The following is a 20637-nucleotide window of genomic DNA, read 5'->3' on the forward strand; positions in this document are numbered from 1 at the left end:
CTTATAATATTTTCATAAATCATATATGAAGAAAACATTACATATCATTGTAGAGTTCGCAATCCATAAATAGAATAAATAATTTTATAATAAAAATTTAAATTTCATAAATATGGAATTATATTTCATAATTTAATGATTAATATTAAAATTTTATAAAATTATTATTTTGACAAATCATGAGTTTCATAATATCATTTGCTCGATCCTTAATTTACAGAAAATATGATATCAAGAACACTTAAATTTTTTTTATAATTTCATAAAAGTCACGAGCATAGAAAATATGTGAGAATTTGAAAACTAATAACAAGTGTAAGGATTACCCATAGTTTGAAAATTAATAAAGAGTGTAAAGATTATCTTCTACCGTAGAATCTTTAAAGTTCAACCATGCAACTCACCTGAACCTATCCAAAGCTATTAAAATTCATAATCAACAACTTTGAAACCCAGGAGAATTGAGAATGGCTTAAAATTGGACGAATGATCTAATTTGGATATTGCAAAGTGTATGACTTCATACTGGAGCTAGGGTGAAGGAAAAACAAGTTCAACTAGGCGGTAGTGCCCAATTGATCAGGTTGATCCAAATAAGGTGAACTCAATTGGTTAAAATTAGCTATGATTTAGATAACTCAATAGAGATCAATGGTGACCAAATTCTAAAGATACCGATAAGGATCGAGGTGGTCACTATGCTGCCCAAGTACCATGATGGCTCGGACCTCCTCATTAGGTCAACTTGAATCCATAGCAAAATGAGATTGGACTTTAAACTGAGATCACTAGGCCAGCTTAGAGAGAGAAAGAAAATAAGAGGAGATGAATCCTCTCTCTCTCTCTCTCTCTTTTTTCTCCTACTTATTTTCTTCTTTTGCAAAAAAAAAAAAAAAAAAAAGGAAAGGAGGGAGGAGGTGGACAATGGCTGTGTTCATGGTGGCCAACATTGGAGGGCAGGCAACATGTTGCGGTGTTAGGTGGTAGAGAGCAGCCGGCAGCGATGATCAACTGGTGATTACAAAGGAAAAAGACCAAAAAAATTGGGATTTTTCTTGGCTTCAATGGATTCATTTCCCAACATAATCGCCAGCGACCGGATCTCTGGGCCGAGAGCCTTGGCGATGAATACCAGCGGAGGTGGATGCGAAATAGAGAACTTTCTTGGGCCATTTTCGACCAATTTACCGGTAGAATCCGATCAAAAACTATACAATGGAGAAAGGAAAAGGCCGAAGGAGGAGGATCATGGCTTACCTTGGGCTCCGATGGCGTCTACAGCTCAATATTCTAGTGGGCATAAGAATGGGAGGCCATGAACTTTAATGGAAGAAAGAGGAAGAAAAAGAGACGAAGGGGTGCATTGCTCAGTGATGGAGGATCACAGAAGGGAAGGGAGGCCTTTATACAGAATAGAGGCTAGGGATTCCTAGCCTCCAGCGGAGTCCAAGGAGGAGGAGGGCTCTTCCGCCTCTATCCAAGATCGAGCAACGCTCTGCCCTGCTCAATTCGAAAATGGGCCTTCAGGCCGCATTTGGCTACAAGGCCAGGCCAACAACATGCTAGGCCTAACACAAGAGGTTATAACAATCTCTCTGTCACCCACCAAAAGAGGATGGATAATATTGCAACAATTCAAAAAATACAGAATTGAGGTTATAATAATTAAATATATTAAAAAAATATATATTTACAAATTCATGCGAAATGCATGGGTTCTTTTTTTTCACCCTTTTTTTGGTACTTTTTTTGCGACACATTTTTTTGATGTGTTTTGCTTTCCTCTGGGAGTGAGAGGCCTGGTCTTTAGAGTGTGGTAGTTGACACTTTAAATCTCTATTTAAGCATGATTACTGTCATACCCCAAATCTGGAACAATGATTAATTATTATGATTATGAACATCTGCTAATGCATTCAGCCCAAGCTCTCTAGATGGATATAAACATCAGCAAACGAATGGTTGATATGAGTAGTCTTTTCCATCTCCAAAAGTTTGGTATCAAGAAATCGCTTGGAGATGGACCATATTTTCGATTGGATTCTGGTGCACTTGGAAGGTGAGAAATAACTGCATCTTTAGATTTGAAGTGCATGTCGTCAACCGAGAGGTATTAAAGCAAATAATCTTCCTATCTGAAGACTGGACGTCGACCTCTCAAAATAGAGACGTACATGGGTTAAGCTCAGAGCTTCAGCGAGATATTAACAACAACCATTGCCGTTTGAAACAGCAAAGTACTCACCTTTGGATCAAGGCAACTTTATGACAATTATTGACATCTAATCTACCAAGAGGGAAGCAACTTACTTCCTCCGATTCTTAAATAAAATAAATAAATAAATAAAAGGGGGAGGAGATAAGGAGAGGCTAACCCATCTTTGCAGTCCTATTGGACTGAAGCCAATCATCAAACCACTGCCCCCATGCCCAAGTGGGAATGGGCGACACCATCCGACCAAGTGCTCGGTTGTTGGACCATAAAGCTACTTGACAGATTTTGTTGAGCGTATGCTACGTTGAATAGGTCCAGTTAGCAGCTCATGGGATCCTTCTTCTTTGAGGAAAATAGGTACACAACCGTATTATAGTTATCCAAGTCAAAATACAAAGTGATGCACCATCCAAGACACAAACCAAGAACCTCTGCTTGTTGGTTCGATGATGCGGCGAGGGGACAAAGTATTCTTCCTCTAAAATTCTTTTGTCATTGAGGGTCTATTTGGATAACTAGATCCAAAATCCTATATAAATCATAGGTTTAGACCAATAGAACCACCAAAATGAGATTTAGCCAAACCTATCATTCCACACGTCCAAAAAAATCATTGCAGTGGTCCAGTTCGAGGAGAGAAAAAAGATCTACTGAAATCTTTTTTTTTTTTTTCTCTTTATAGAGTTTGAACCGGTGTACTGCAATGGTTCTATAGATATTTATAAAGACAAATATAATCTCACCTTATTTAAATGGTTGTATTCCCCAAATCCATGATTTCTATAGGATTTTGGATCGAGTCATCCAAACAGACTCTGAAGGTCACATCTCATCTTGGAAAGAATTGATTAAAGACAAGATAAAACCAAGTCACTTGTTCCCAAACACCCAGTAGCTTTACCATCTCAACTAAATAAGTTGGCATCATCTCACAAGAAGAATTCTAAAATATCGAAATGAATCTGAGCCTCGAACCTGCAGCCAGACCAACCACATGAACCCGAATCCATGTAACATGGCTCAAAACCTTGATGTAGGCACTCTGGAGTGGCTCAAAAGAGGAGGGCTCAACGCATATCCAAACGTATATGAAAACACCATTGTCATCATCAAAAGAAAATTCAAAAATGGGTTGTTAGATAGAACATACTTTGAAGCAAGAAGGCTCTATAGAAGGATAAAGAAGAAATTTACATCTGGCTATCAACTTAACAGTAATTAAGCTTGCTTAATAATAAAGCTGAGAACTAGAAAACCTAAGGGCCTATTTGATTGCGGATTAGGGGCTTATACCTCTGGGGATATAAGTGCGCCCATACAGTATAATTCTATTCTACAATTCTGGCAGAATAGACTAATTCTATTCTATTCTACAATTCTATTATACCACAGAATAGGGCTTGTCCCTATTCCCCCCAATTACCATTTTGCTCTTGTCCACTCTATTAATGCATAAAAATTTAATTTTGTCTTTTATGTTAGAATCCATAATATCTCAAAACCCAATACGCATGAAATGCACCTTACCCTCCACTTATTCCCTGCTCTTACTCCTCCAACCAGATACCAAAGCACGCCCTATTCCACCAAACAGGTCTATCCCTTCATATTCCAAAATTTACTCCACAACCAAATGCTACTCAAGAAGATTCTGAATTCAAGATATCAACTATCAAGGCTGTAGTATTATATAACTGCAACATCCAAATTCAGAACATCATCAATAAATCTTGATGACTAGTTTTCAGATGATAACTTGTGCAAATATATGATTCAGAAAAACCAAAGCAACATTTAAAAAAAAAAGTTCGCCAAAAATCTCAACTGACTTAAAATAGGCCTACATATACACTTCCTTCTAAGCCATTTGGAATGCAGCCGGAATAACCAAGAAACATCCTCGCAGCAGCCTACAGTGTAAAATTGTAGTGAAAATCAGATGCTCAGCCCATACCTCTTTCCCAAGGAAGAACACTACATGCCAAGGCAGCAGATTTTGCAGTGAAAAACAAGATCTTTCCAAAATAATCCAAGCAGAGAAAATCAGTCACCCTTGGTTTTAGGTCTCGTGAACCCACAGAACGGGTTTTTCTTTTGTTGTTTATGGCCATCTCTCCTTCCATTGAGATAATCCCTCAAAAGAACTCTAGCTCTTCGATCTGCAGCTTTACTCCGGCTGTTCTCATGCTCTTCTTCAAGTTTCAGCAAGATATACTGGATCTTTTGCAGTTCCAACTCCAGCCTTCCAATCCTTTCTGATCCCCTTCGTGCGCGTTCTGAGATTTGCCTTCTTCCAATGTTTCGCAGTTCTTCATGTTCAACAGCCATATCATCGGAAGGAACAGAATAGTCTTTGGCCTTCTTTGTCAACTTGCAAGTGATATCAATCAGCTCCAACAAAGCTCCCTCAGCCTCTTTCAGTTTTGCTCTGATTGTATCATATTCGAAACTCAAAGATCGCTTCCCCTTTTGAGAGCTTTCCATCTTCCCCTTCAACTCCTCCACACTTGTCTGAAGGCCTAACAGCTTTTGGGCATCAGAAGCCAGCCTTTCAAGGACCCTCTTGTTCCATTCTTGCAGGGATTCAGACACTCTCTTGGTTATCTCTAGCTTGTCAATGCTCAACTCTTTCTCAATCACTAGTCCAGAAGAAGGGCAGTCACTCTTTTCTTCAGAAGGGTAGTCACTCTTTTCTTCCCCCACAACCTGTATATCATGCTGCATAGCTACTGATGACGCTTTCCACGTCCCATTGTTGCAGTCCCTTTCAGCAGCTTCCCATAACTGCAGCATTTGATCATCGATTTCAGCATCGTTGATTCTTCTCGGACCATATGAGCCAACACCATTCCAATGTCGTGAAGAACTTGCAACCTGATCAAGCTGAATATCTTTCATTTTCTGCACATACTTCACCTTGGAAAACTCAGCATCATCTTTATCCTCATCCTTGTTCAGTTGTCTGATGGAATCCTCTTGTACCTCCACTTGGAATGCAGTCGCTTTTAACTCCTCAATTTCTTTCCTTGCAGCCTCCAGGTCAGAACTGGAGGCAAACTTTTCCTGCTGTAAAAGACTCCCAGTATCTATAATCACCTGTTTAAGTGCTTCAACTTTGGTAATAATCAACTTCATCAACTCTAAGACTCCAGCAGGCACCACAGTAGCATGGCCTTCACCTGGTTGACTGCTTTCATCATGCTGATGAGACATCAAAGTCAAATCCTGAAAAGAAAATACTGAATGTGTTAAAACATAAAGCCTCAGTCATCTTTCGTTCATTCAATGTGTGACTAATCAATGTCTGCCCCAGTCAGCCAAATTTCACGACTTTAGTTTTGGTGAGAATATTAAGATCAGAATTTCCAATTTTCAACAAACAGAGAAAATTCCACTATTAATATGAGATAACACTTAAGAATCAAATTTATATTTAAAGACAACTCCAGCACGTTTATGTATATAGCAGATTTTGACTGTCATTTTGATGTTTGATATGGAGTAGTCAATTTGTCATAGGGAGTCCATTCATCCTCAAGGCAACATTTGTAAAATGTCATACAAAAAGAGTTGATACTTAAAAATACACAGAGATAAAACATTAGGCAAAACTTTGATGATTATCACCATTGATAGAGAAATAGTTACCTGTTCTCTGAGATCCTTTGGTGCATGAAGATTTGACAGTGAAAGGGTGTGTTCTTCTAGAGAGGTGACACTGTTCAATAGAGACATTAAAAGGACCAAATATGCATTCAAATCAGCCTTTAATCCTCTATTTTCTCCTTCCAGGTCAGCAAGTTTTTCCTTCAGCTCACAAACATATGCATTTCTTAAAGTGATCTCCTTGCTTAGCATCTCTTTTTGCATGAAGGCACTAATCTCAAGACTCTCACCTTCTACCATCAGCTCAAATACCTTTTCTTCATAAAATGCTGTGTTAGCTGCAGATATTTGAGTGTCACATAATAATGCCACAATTTCTTCTTCACAATGCTTGACTTGATCTATTTCCTCTTGCAGTTCAGAAGTCAGATGCTCCTCCCTTCTTATATGCAATTCAGCCTCTTTATGCAATCTATCTATTTCCCCTTGCATCATCTTATTGCTTCAGTAAGGCATGCAATCTCTGTCTCCTTAAAGGCCTTACCTTCCGATAAAAATGAAATCTTTTTCTCCAGCTCTTCTTTTGCCACCTTAGCCATATCGATATCCAGCTGAAGAGTCTCAATAACCATACATAATTCTTTGTTCTTTTCTTCTGTGGACAGAATATTCTGATTTGCTTGTGAAAGCTCCCTGTCTTTTTGTGTCAACAGATTGTTCATCCATCTGATTTGAAGATTCAATTCTTCACAAAGATTTGTAGCTGTGTTTAGATCAAACTCTAAACTCAGTAAATGACTTTTCAACTCTTCCAAACAAGTGATGGAATTTTTAAGATGCATGTTCTCTGCTTGTAACACTCCTGCATTTTGATTCAGTTCCTCGATCTCATAATCAAGATCATTTTTGGCCAAATGAAGACATTCCAGATCATCGCTCAACAACTTCAACTCCAACATCCTCTCAGCATTGAGACTTCTGAAGAACAAATAGAGGTGCTCCAATGTCATAGCCTCCATAAGAACAACATTATGTTCATCTACCAGTTCATTGTGCTTCCCCCTCAAGTTGTCAAGTTCCTTCACCAGAGTCTGATTTTCTTCAACAAGCTTGGAAATTTCATTTTGTGACATCTGATGTGATTCTTGCAAAACTGATAGCTGTCCACAAAGAATATCCATCTCAGTTTTCAGTACTTCCTTGCTTTGGTTGCTTGCCATCGAGGCCTGCCTCAGTTTTTCATTCATCTCCAAGAGTTCATGCTTCTTATTTTGCAAAGTAAATAATTCTGCTTCTCTGACTTGAAGTCCCTGCTCAATGACATGTTTTTCCCATCTCATATCAGCCAAATCTGTTCCTATTTGCTTTAGAAGGGTGACAAGAACTGATATCTCAATGACAGATGCTGGTTTTCATCCTCAGCATCTGAAATACAATTTAGCATTCTTTTAATATCATCCATAATATTCTGCAACAAAACTTCGCTACTAATTCCATCAACAGGCCCAACCTCCTTGGCGATATAAAGTGTCTTCACCACCTGATAAATCCCTTCCTTCAGCTTCTCATTATGCTCCGATAGCAACATCATCTCTCCTTTCTTAACTAGATTTTCTTGCTCAAGTTGTGAAACTAGCTTCTCTGCAGACCAAGATGCCTCTAGATGCCTTTGACATTCTTTGGAGAGAATCAAGTTTCCTTCTTTCATATCACATATGCTTCTTTTCAAGATCAGAATGTCAAGTAAAGCATTCATATTTTTTATCTTTTCTAGTTCCAGCTCCTTGTCCATAACATGTCTTTCTTCTTGCAGGTAATGGATCTGGTTTTCTATAGTGACCAGCTGACTTCTGTATGACTGAATAGAAGTTTCATGTTCTTGTTTCTCTAGATTCAAGAGGTCTTGCAAATCCTTGACTTGAGTGAGTGTAATATCTTTCTCCCTCAACAAACTCGAGTACTTGTCTTCCAGATCTGCATACCTGTGCTCCAGATACTCCAGACCCTCTGTAACACTTTTCACCTGAGACTCAACCTTGGGAATCAGGATTTATTTAGCGAGTTTCTTATTATAAAAAGGGGAGGTTAAAAAGGAATGATAATGAATACAAGACAACAGAATCTCAAATCATTAAATCCAAAAAGCTAATAGTTTGAAGAAGATTTTAAGAAAGCACAGAATTATTCATGATTTCTAGAGCAAGAAAGAGATCTTGAAATATTTACCTGGTTGGCAAGAGAAAGTTTTTCAGCAAGAAGACTAGAATTCGATCATTAAGACACTGGCAGGATTCTTCAGAGTCCTTCAACTTTATTCTGAGACATTCGAGCTCAGCATTCACATCAGTTAAGGAGTTCTTCAAGAATGTATTTTTCTCTGAAATCTTCTCCGCATCCTTAGCATGTTTTTCTACCTGAGAAACAAGCAGAGCCTTTTCAGCAATAAAAGTGGAAATCTCATTACTAAGAGATTCCTGTGAAGCTTCTAGTGCCGTGATCTTCTGTCTTAACACCTCCAACTCATCATTTGCATCTGAAAGAGAATCTTCTAAGAATACATTCTTTTCCAGAAGTTGCCCCATATTTTTTAGCTTCTCGAAAATAAGCTCCTTTTCAACATCATGTTTCTTGCAGATCTCTCTCAGCTCTGTGTTTCCATTCTCCAACTCCTTTACCAATTCCTGAAGGGACCCCGCATTAACACCGACAGCCTTCATTTGCTCCATAAGTAGTTGGTTCCTCTTCTCCCAATCACTTCTATCTTCTTTGAGATGGCAAAGTTCTTGCTGAAGAGCTTTCTTTTCCTCTACATGGAGATCCACTTCATGATCAAGTGTCCTCTTTGCTTGGCTCAAGAAAATTATTTCATCTTGCAGATCTTTTACCATAACCGCAGAAGAGAGATTTTGTTCATTTAGGCTATAATTTTCTTCCTTGAGCTTGCGTATCAATTCCTGAAGAGACTCTGCATGAACAGTGACAGCATTTATTTGCTCCACAAGTCCTTGGTTCCTCTGCACTAGACCATTTCTATCTTCTTCTAGGTGGCAAAGTTGTTGCTGAAGAACTTTCTTTTCTTCTACATGGACATCCACTTCATGATCAAGTGTCCCCTTTGTTTTATTCAAGAACATGATTTCATCTTGCAGATCTTTAATCTTAGCTGCAGAAGAGAGACTTTCTTTATTTAGGATGTTATTTTCTTCCTTAAGCTTGTGCACTTCCTCCTCTAAGCCCAAATTACTCTGTTCCATCTCCTCCAACTTGTCAACCCCCTTTTGAATTTCCAAGCGTAAAAGCTTCACCATGTCTTGGGATTGGGAGTGCAGATTCTCCATCGACCAAAGAGCCATCTCAAGCATCCTCTTTGTTTCCTTCAAAGCAATGATTTCATCTTGAAGATCTTTTATCTTAACCAGAGAAGAAATATTTTGTTCATTTAGACTGTCATTCTCCTCCTTAAGCTTGTGTACTTCTTCCTTCAAACCTACATTGTTATATTCCACGTCCTTAAGCTTCTCAATCCCCTTTTGAATCTCAAAGCCCAAAATCTTCACCTCTTCCTGGGACTGGGAGTAAAGTTTCTCCATGGATTGCAGGGCCATTTCAGCCTTCACACAACGCTCGTGTGCATCTTCTAAGGAAATTGTAAGTTTTTGCAACCCTTCTTGCTTTTGGATAAGTTCTTGTTGTTGCATCTTTGCTTCCTCTCCTAATTTGTCCACCTCCAACTGCAGAGAGTGGCTAAGTTCTTCAGCACTCCTTCGATTCGCAGCTTCCCTTATAATGTCGTCGCTAAGCCTTTTAAATTCATTCTGTGATTCGAGATTTCAGATTCCAGACTTGATATTCTTTCAAGAGACAACTGATATTGAAGACAAGTAGCATCCTTCTCGGAGCCTAATTTAGAGAGACTGTCCTTTAAGCTTTGGATTTCATTTTGAGCTCTATTAGCACACTCAGATTCTGATGCTATCTGGTCTTTCAGATTTTGGATCTCTGTTGATAACCGCAATATTTCTTCATGCAGATTCTTCATCTCATCATTTGAATCCTCTTTCTCCTTGACTTCTCGTTTTTTAAAATCTCTTGACCCACTATGTGATTTATGCTCATGACCTTTGCCCTCTTCTTCATGGAAATTCAGGCCTTTCCTTACTCTTCCTTCAGATACATTCGTATGGACTGCCCCTTCCCCAGTTGCAAAAATCTCATGCAACTGCTTCAAACCTTTTTTGCTCGACAATGCATCACTTTCTTCAGAGTAGGCCCCATTCCTTTTGATGAGATGAAAATGTGATGATACACCCAGTGCATCCTTCTGTAAGTCATCTGGGTTAAATAATGCTCGAATGGGTGTAGGAATTTCAGGTGTGTGAGGCCTCACGTCAGTGGCAAAGGAACCAGAGGGTGACTCATCAGGCAACACTAATGGAACTTGGTTGGGGAATGCTTCTGCCATTGTTCTGTGAGCCTGGTGGAGTGCCCCAATTGCATGATCATATCTTTCTGCTAAAGCACGGTATGCTCGGTAGAATTCCTCCACCAATTTCATAAGCTCAGGTCGTTTTTTATAGTACATCTCTGCTCTCCTTGCAAAAGAATCGGCATCTTCTTCTATGAGTTTGATCATTGCCTTGACCTTCATGTCCATATCTGTGCAGGCAAGCAAACATTTTCAGTGAAATGATATTCATAAAAGTATCACTTTACAGCTAACCAACAAAAAGTGAAGTTTTTTACTGCACACTAATGATGCATAAATTAACTTTTTATGATATAAAAAAATTATTAAGTAAATGAAGATCACAAGAAATTAAAGCCAAAAGTTTAATTGATAAGAAACACATCAATAATAACACCGGTCCTTAGATGCACCCTCCTTTGCAAGTTAAGCTGTCCTGGTGGATTCCTCTCCATGATGTGGTAAAGGCAACTCTTGATCCTTGTGGAAAATGATGTCTTGGTTTCTGTGCCAGCAGGATTCACCTAGGGTGTTTAATCATTTCTTTTATTTCTCAAGTATGTGGTGGCCTTGCCTAACAACTCTAAACCTGCACTCCCTCAAGAATGAGATGTCTAACTGTCAGTTCACCTTGATGAGCGGAATGCAGTTCAGCATTCCGCAAAATTGGTTTAGTGTTTCAACTTTCAAATATACGCAGATCCATGAGAACCACTAATCATGGTAAAATACATACACTGTTTTATTCTTATTATATAATTTGGTCTCCCTAGTGACCACTAGCAAATTAGGATCACTCATACTCAAAGCCCTAAACAAAATGTCAGATGGACTCAACTCCAATCATTTCAAGTATACGATCCTCCATAAGTTTCTTTATATTGGCATACATCAGGTCTTAAATTTACATTTTGACAACTTGAACATTATTTTTAATAAAATCAGGGCTGGCTTTTTAATAATTTCAAAGAAAGGAGCTACACTTTTAATGCAAATATTGTTAATGGATTATTGCCTTCACTTGACATTTACCTTATAAACGAATGATGTTTTATGGATTCTATGTAAATTATTGATTTTGTGTTCTAGCTCAAAACCATGCAGAAGCAAGTTTTAGCCATTCAAAATGTTTTACACCTGTTCTACTCATCATGCCAAATCACAACAGTTTATGGCATCTCCTCAGGTTCAAGGAATAAAAGTGCAAAATATCTTATAAAATGAAATAGGAAGACATAGTTTTTCCTCGACTAGAAAGGGCTGCAAGGGCACAACATCCTAGCACTTCAGATTAAAAACTAGACAAAGGAAAAATAAAGGAGGATACTGTCAGTTACCAAAATGATGCATGAAGCAAGTTTTCCCTCGAATAGAAAGAGTTGCAAAGGCACAACAAATTAGTACTTCAGATTAAAAATAAAAAAGAAAAGAAAATGAGGTACTGTAAGCTTTCAAAATGATGCATGAAGAATTTTTCCTCAAATAGAAAGAATTGCACAGGCACAAAATATTATTACACCAGATTAAAAATAAAAAAAGGAAAAATAAATAAGAATATCATCAGTTATTAAAACAATGCATGAAGCAAGTATAGAGATAGTTCTTGTTGTGTTGCTCATTGTTCACCCGTTATTAAAACAATGCATGAAGCAAGTATAGAGATAGTTCTTGTTCTGTTGCTCGTTGTTCACATGCCAAACCTCAAGATGTTTAAGATAAAAACAAGATTAGCAAGATTATATGAGCAATTGACAATAATGACACTGCACATAATTAACCAAGATCTCACTAAAAAAAACTAACCAGAAGGTATTATTTAATTTCTTTAACCTTGTATCCATGCCCAAGATTTACCAAATGCATAACCTATGTGCCCGTTTAAGCTCTGGCATCATCACCAAGCTAAATGTCTAAGTCCAATCAAATCCAATCATAAATACTACAATTGGTCCATGGTCAGCCTCAAAAGGGTGCATGCTGTAATATCCTCTAGTCCACACGAACTATGAGCTAAGTGCACTCTGCTACCATTTGTAACAACCTAAGATCCCATCCAAAAAGACTAATCAAAAGGTATTATTTGGATTCCCTGACTCTGTATATGTACCGAAGATCTACTTAACGTATAATTGATGTGGGAAAAAACACATGCCCACACAAGTTCTCACACTACAAATACTTTAGGTGGATATAAGAAACAGGAGGGCATTGACAGCAAACTATGACAAATGAAAGAGAAAGAGACAAGAAATTCCAACTAGGAGACAAATCATGTATCGTAATTTCAAGAAAGAGCATATAAGCAAGAAACTTCAATCCAGGATGTCACATCACTTCATGGACACTAGGCATTCTAAATTTCCTTTTTTTTTTTTGATTTTTTGATAGATCTGCTTCCCCATACCTATACCCACTAAAGCCTTAGGTAAGTAAGGTGTAAGTTGTGATGATAAGGACAAGTGTATATAGTTGCAAAGGATGAAAAGAAACAAGTAATTAGAGGAAAGCATATAAGACTTGTACAAAAGGTACATTAGACAAACTGACCATGCATGTTCCATATGGATATATCTTTCCCTTCAACTTTTTTTTTTTTGGAGAATTATTCAAGTTTCTAGACTTCATTAATCCTAACTTTTTAACAGTAGCATATTGGGCATAGGAACATTTCAGTAGGAATCACTACTAGAGTTTTCAGTCACACATTTCAACAAATTAATTCAGAATGCAATCTTTTGGTGCAAACTAGTTCATTTTAAAACATTTCAAAGCAAATGCTAGAATACCAAATGATTCTTTACTTCATTATCTCTTATGTGTATCACTGTCACACAGGAAATCAGTTTTCAAATTTGATTTTGCTTGATGCATGAAGTAGATATAACCTGCATGTAAAACAGCAAAATTCAAACATTCAGAATTTCCAGTAAGAAAACCTCTCAAACACCTAAAAACTATGCCTATTTCAGTAAGTCATATGGATTAGTTAATATTTACAAAGACAATATTGCAAATATGCACATGCATTTTTGCATGGCAGCTCAACAACATGCAGATGGATCTTTTGTAGCATGGTTTTTTTAACTCTCAATATTAGAATAGTTACATGATATCATAGAATCATTATTGTGTTACGTCCCAAGAACTGAAAATTTGTTTTTAGTTTCAGTTTTTGGTCAGACTTGGTGACTTTTGGTTTCTATAGTTTCTAGGTCCAAGTATCTCAAAGTTTTGGCCAAAAAGTTAGGAAAAAGTTAGAAGAATAAAGAAAGCCAGGAATATACATAGGAGGCAGACTAGGATTGGTTGACCACATTTCCAACCAGATCCACTGAGGAGAAATCAGCTAAAAATAGGGGTGCAATACCAATGATCCAAGCCATTGTATGAAATACATATGTGCCACAAAATCTTGTTGTATTTTACTTTTGTATCATTTGGATCATTGCATGCATGCTCTCCTTGATTTGACTGAAAGTCTGATACTATAATAAAATATGAGTTAAATTTGAAAGCTATAAAATTGCGAAAAAGGTATACATCAATTCGAAGTTTGATATTATTCACTTGTTTGATAAAAATATAACTATCAATACATAAGTATGTGAGTCAAAAAATAAATCTCCAAAGATAAAGATGGAACCGCACATTAAATATGAATTTGATATGGCAAATAAATCACATCAAGAAAAAGAATATTTTGAGGTTTTATTCTACCATGCCAAACGAGTCGTTTGACCTTTTCATGCCAATTTTGCTTGATGGCATCCTCACTTGAGGAATTAAGGAAATTATTATTCTTCTTATGTTTTCTAGAAAGTAGAATATTGAGATCTTCTTTCTCTAATCTACACTAATCCATCAAAAGGAAACTTAAGAAGGAAGAAGCTCTCACAATGTAAATAGCGGGTTGATATTTCAAGGAGCATGGATTCGCCTTACCAGATATAGCCCACATTAGCAGGTTCATTGGTTCACTTTGTAGGGATTCAAGTTTGTAATTCAAAATTCACCACTTACCTGATTCGATTGGGGTAGGATTAGAAAAATTTATTCCTTGATATTAGAATATCCATATTCTTATCAGAATAAGTGGTTGTTGGTATCACCTACATCTCAAAATTTAAATAAGATTAATAATTGAAACAAGAAAATGTCAGAGCCCTTTGATCAATAATACATATATAATAAGGTTTTAAATATTCATCTTACACAATTTTGTGTATGCATATATAGCGTCCAGGCACCTTTCACTACTTCCCCACAGGCCACATTTCCCCATCCGACTCTTCTGGATCTTCTTACCAAGCTCGGCTAAGACGGACATTGTTTCCCAATTATTATCTGCCCAAGTAAATTTTGTCTCCCCATTGCTCGCATTTCAATGTATCAGATTGTGTATTGGTACAAACATACTGATTTGCAAAATGCATATGAGTTCAGCGATTTAGATAGCCCTAGTTAAAACCATTTCATGAAAATTTGTAGCTGGTGAGGAGTATGCAATATAGAAAAAAAAAAGTTATTTTGAGAATAAAACCATATTTTCTAGGAGTAATTCATGCAGACAAGAAATACAAGGATGTGAATCAAGACTCCTTTTAACTTAGAAGAAATACAAGATATCAAGTTCATAGCCAGACGCCTGAAACATGACAATAATGAATAAGGGATATATATACCCGTAAGATTTTCCTGAAGCCACTTGGAATTCTTTGGGCTGATATGACTGTCCCACCACCATGAGTACAGCCGTCTTGATTCAGCATGTAGCAGGGTTCCCATGAATCCAAGCAGGTAAACCACTATTATCTGTTCTGATCTTGCAAGAGCTCAATCCTTCACCAATTAAATCTTAAGGGATGATCCAGAAAAACCAAGAGCCAAGTTAGAATCAAGGCACCCTGAGCCAGATAATTCAACATATCAACAGTAATTTGATGAATTGTATTCCCCACCCTGATGAATATAGGTCTACCTAGGCAGTTGCGTTGATAAAAACATGTCAGAGATAGCAATCACAGTATAGGTTCATAAATTCCAGAACTAAATATTAGCTTCTAAAAAGAGAATAAACAATATATTATCTACAAAGCACGAATTCAAAAACAAATAAATTACTTGAATCATTGCTTAAGCAAGACTAAAGTCATCTATTAAGCATTAGTTACATCCAAAAACACCAGGAAAACCATTCAAAACACTGACATAGAAGGGAAAATATGGTAACATGAACAAAATCCAAATCTATCATATAAACATATGGCATATGGCTTTTCTGTAACTAGATTTTAATCCAAACAAGTGGGAGAAGAAAAACGAAATCAGACAGAGCTGGAACTCACCAGGAAAATAAATTGGCTGTGTGATTTAATAAAGGCAATACTGAGTAATGCTCTGAAAACCTCTCCACAATTCGTATGCTCAAATGTTATAAAAATTAAGGACCAAGACTTTAAATGCAGAACTTTATGAAACAATAGAAAATCTAAATAGCCACAAAGCTTAACATTTGGAACAACTAAGAAAAACACGATCACAACAGAGGGTAGAGAAGGAGATCAATCTTGTGGAATAATACCATACAATGGAAAGGGAAAGAGAAACGATGTGGTGCTTTTGCACTGATTCTTATGAACAACAGAAATCCTAACTTCCGATCAAACCCAAAACTCAAAAGAATCAAAAACCAAGAAGAACTAAAAAGGAAAAAATCGAATCCTTTTACAACCGGGCCCCGATCTAAACAGACAAAAAAAAAAAATCGAATATTTAAAGAACTAAGATATAGAGCAGTGATGTGATTACCGAAACTTGAGAACTGAATCCAATGAAGTAAAAGATCGTCAACAACGACAAACCCGAAAATTGCAAGAAAACCATAAACCAACGACTACGGTTCTCATCAAAACATAAAAAACAATTAAAAAGAAAGAAAAAACCGATCTTTCGGCGGAAGATACTCTAAAAATCCGATCTTTGGGGAAGAAACCATACCACGCGCCGAAAAAACAAAGCTGCCTCTGACAAGCAGCTGCGAACGAGCAATCCCCAGCTGCCCTTCTCATCCAATGTCACCCCATTTTCGCTCCAATAATCTCTCCCTCTCTCTCACACGTTCATTCCTGACTACGTTCTTCAGGGACGGAGAGCAAAGGCTGCACACAAGAAAAGGCGAGATAGGCGACAAAAATAAGGAAAAGATAAGCTTTGGGAGTGAATTAACCCTAAGATTTGCCGGAGATTTAGTGCGATTGGGAATAAATTTGGGGAGCTAAATTTGTTGTTGACATGCATTTGTTGAGCCGAGTGGAATTCTTCCTTCCATTGCGTTTTTCTGTGGGTGCTTCTCTGTCTTTCCTTTTTTTTTTTTTTTTTTCTTTTTCTCTCGCTCTTGGTGGGATGTTTCAAGTGTCTGAAAATTGGAGTTCGATTTGCAAAAATGCCCTTAGTTTTTGAATCCCAAGGATTTATGCATCTTCTCTTATTTCTGGGAAGGTGGTGTGCTTTGGGTGGCTGAGTGAAAGGACCATGCTTTGGACCAGATTTACAATGGAGTCCTTGGAAAGGGCTTGGTGTCTTCTTGGTAAGTAACAATTGCTAAAAGAGTCCAGCTAGGCATTTGACTGATAGGAAACAGTTCTAACTTTGATGTGGCTCCACTTATGTGGTCCCCATGGCAACATAATCAATGTGGTAGAGCACCAAAAGACCCTGACTGATCCAAAAATTGGTGTTCAATCACAACACAAATTGCACATAACATCTACCTCATGGTACTTTTAATCATTCAGTTGTTACACTGGAAATTGCATTTTGTTTGTGCCACATATATCATAAAAGTATGTTAAACTTTTTCAAATATGCTCTAAAGAGTCTTTGGATTGTCTTCTTCTAAGCATAAAAAGATTGATGTATGCCATCGCTATATAAATGCATGCAAATATTTGTGTGTGTGATTTATCAATCATAAGCTAAGTATTAATGCCATATTTTCCTCCAACAATAGAAGTTATTTTTATATCATGAAACTTTTTGGTAACTTTCCAAATCTAAAATCCTCTAGCATATGCCAGTGATCTGCTTCAGCACAACAATCGATGCATCTAAGGCTAAGGCATCACTAGATTCAATTAAAAGTTATATAAATTATAAAGGCAATGTATTGAATGTTTAAGTAAATAGAAACTTTGCTATGAAAAATGATATAAAGATAGTCATTTGAGAATTCACTTAGAGTGCACTTGATAGTGGAATAAATTTTGAAGGGATTAGTAAAACTTATCTGACTAATATTGGAAGAATAGCATTTATTTCATTCAATAAGGATCTATTAATATTTGGCTGAGGGATAGGTGCACGAGATACATTTTACAATGATTTGAACCTTATCATAAATTGTTCTTTCACCTTTTTGTGTTTAAAAAGTGATTAGGGGTAGAAAAGTAATCGGGGGAGATAACTTTCTCCTTTTTGAAAAAATAAGTTCATTCCACCAAATGTACCCCTGCCCCCACTACTTAAATTCTCCAACAAAATGCTATCCTAAGATTTGTTTCATCGTTCAGAATATTATAAAAAATAAAAGATATAAAAAGATTTTCTAAGAAAAAGCAACAATCCAGTCAAAGTTGGAAGTTTTATTTCTATGTTATTTTTCCTATTCCCGTGGCTGCAAAATACATTATTTTAAAAAAATAATTATTTTTGAAACGTTTCCAAACCTAACATACTACTTACCGGAGTATATGTTAAATTATCAATAATATTCAATGTGAGTATCGAACAAATAAAGATCTATCGCATGCTCATGCAGCATATTAATTCTCTAGGAAACTTTATCTTCTCTCAAGTAAATTACTTTATTACATGGCATCCCCACTACTAACCTAAACATGTCATCTCTACTCATATTTTATGGTGCTAGAATGTTGGAATTTAAATTACGGATGCAAAATCTTATAATTAACACAAAAATAAATAAACAAAAATAAATTGAGTAGCATAACTTAGCTATAGAGGTACATGGATTGCATTATTCTTTAAGATAAATTTCACATTCTTCAAAATTAATCATTTAACTTGAAGGATCCCAATGCATCAATCCATCATATTTCAATTATAGCAGTATATTTGTAAGAATGTGCTCCCAATTGCAAAGATTGATTGAATTACTTTTGATTACTTCTTACCTTAAGAATGAAAATATAATAAAATTTTACAGAAAATAGAAGAGAAAAATAGATGGCTCTTTTGCAAAGAAGAGAAAAGCAAAATAGAAAAGATTATTTCATAAAAAAAGTAGAGAAAGATTTGTATCTGAATGAAAGAAAAATCACATATTTATAAAAAAAAATTTCTGATAGTCTGATCAATTGGCCAAAGATAACCATTCAATAATAATAGCCACTATTCATATGAACTATTGTAACAATTTTCATAGACATAAGTATATAAAAGCTAGTTCTAGATGGATAAGAACAAAAGCATTTAAGATACTTTGAAATATCCAAAACACTACATGGAATTCTTTGTATATCCTTCCAAATAGTGATCCTAATTTCTCTTTATCATATTCAAGCTTAGTATTGAATTTAGTTTGCCAATTCAATACCATTCATTCATAATAAAATTTAATTAATAATTAGTTTTTTTCAATTTTTTAAAAATTTAGAATTCAATTAAATTACCCTACAAAGCAATCATGTTCATTTGCACTGGTCTCAAGTCTCAAAATGCTAGCTAACGGAGTGGCTTTTCGTAGTAAAAGTCATATGCACGGGCACTCTTCCAACTGCACACAGTCCCACAAAAACGGTTTGGCAATTTACGGGAAGTGGCGTTGGGCTTGCGGGGCGTAACGTCTGGTGGAATTTTAAAGGCGGACGATGGCGCCGTTTGCACGGCCTAAACATTCGTACAACAGAAAGCTCACGTGCCTAAGATTTGGTGTGAGTCCTATACAATCAAAATCCTATATATAAAACCTTTTTTTTTTTTATATATATATATATATTTATATATTTTTTTTTTTTTTTTTTTTTTTTTTTTTTTTTTAAGAATGCAAGATATAATCTGATCTATTTAACTCAATCAATATTCAATATATCATAAGCGGATTTAGATTTGAACTAAATATATTCAGATCATAAATAGATAATTCATTTAACCTCTTTAATATTCCAATCGAATTTAGATTTCATATATACGATCGATTTAACCTATTTAATATTTAGATTGAATTGAGTCAGATAATCTATTTAACCTATTTAATCTATTTAAAATCTACTCAGTCTATTTAAATTTATTTAATCTATTTTTATACTATTTAATCGGACTCGCATAACATGTTTAACCTATTCACTCTGACTTGACTTGTTTAATAAATAGTAGGTCAGATCTAAGTACCTATTTAGTAAACAAGATGAATTCTAATATAAATTTTTGATTTATTTAATAAATATATTGAGTTTGAATTGATGAATTTTTTATCTAATCCGCATCCAATCTAATTTATATCCAACTCAGTTCAACCCAATTGCCATCTCTATCCTTGGGTGATTAGTAGCGTTTTTGAAGCCATGGGACCAAAAAGAAAAAAAGTTCTGTTGCAACCAACTCCTCATCGCCTATCGTCGATGATGAACATCTGTAAAATAACATCCTCACAGTTGAAGTTGTATCTGGCGGGGACCCTCCGATGCCTAAGTGAGAGAGAAAATTGGTGAACAGTAAATTTGAATGTCGAGAGTAGCAGAGCTCTCACTTAGAAGTGTCTTATCGATGCTGTTCACTTTTCTTCCTTTTATAGATGATTCTGATGTAACCATCGAGTATGAGGTCTCACTTTTTATGGTGCTAAATTATCGGATCATTATTGTAAATTTAATGAGTCATTGATTCTCACTAATTGTCATGACATATAATTGATAATGTTTATAATGGTTAGGGTATGTTGAGCATATAGGCCGACTATATGTCTGTAGAAGATCCGAGCAACTATCAGTAAGGAGTTCTGATATGCCGACGATCATAGGTCGGAGGTTGTTCAAGTCATCTATTGTTTGATAATAACCGATTATCTGTCGGTTGACCGATTTGGGTCGGCGCAATGTACTCAGTCGGCCGACGTAGAGTCAGAGTCGGAGTTGGTTAACTTGAGTCAGAGGTCGATTGACTTCCCCAATAGTTGCCCCCCACTCCCAATCCAAGGTGATCCGACGTGTGTATTACCACATGGTTTGTCACGTTGGACGAAGGGAGTCATCTTATATTATATCGAATCCCGATTTAGCTGCTAGTTTCTCTGAGATATGAGCATTGACTGTTTTGTCATTTCGGTGGGTACAAA

General features: G+C 36.3%; 1 protein-coding gene across 1 annotated transcript; it reads right to left on the bottom strand.

Moving 5' to 3' along the window:
* Positions 1-3871: 3871 nt before the first annotated feature.
* LOC105042325 (protein NETWORKED 1D) lies at positions 3872-16704 on the bottom strand. The gene is given in 9 exon segments (XM_019849619.3): positions 3872-5440; positions 5864-6324; positions 6327-7220; positions 7223-7844; positions 8048-8091; positions 8094-9641; positions 9644-10477; positions 14969-15264; positions 16284-16704. Coding segments are annotated over 8 exon segments (5688 nt in total). The 5' UTR covers positions 15072-15264; positions 16284-16704; the 3' UTR covers positions 3872-4258.
* Positions 16705-20637: the final 3933 nt, after the last annotated feature.

The sequence above is a fragment of the Elaeis guineensis genome, chromosome 3 (assembly GCF_000442705.2).
Source record: "Elaeis guineensis isolate ETL-2024a chromosome 3, EG11, whole genome shotgun sequence".
In the NCBI taxonomy this organism is placed as follows: Eukaryota; Viridiplantae; Streptophyta; class Magnoliopsida; order Arecales; family Arecaceae; genus Elaeis; species Elaeis guineensis.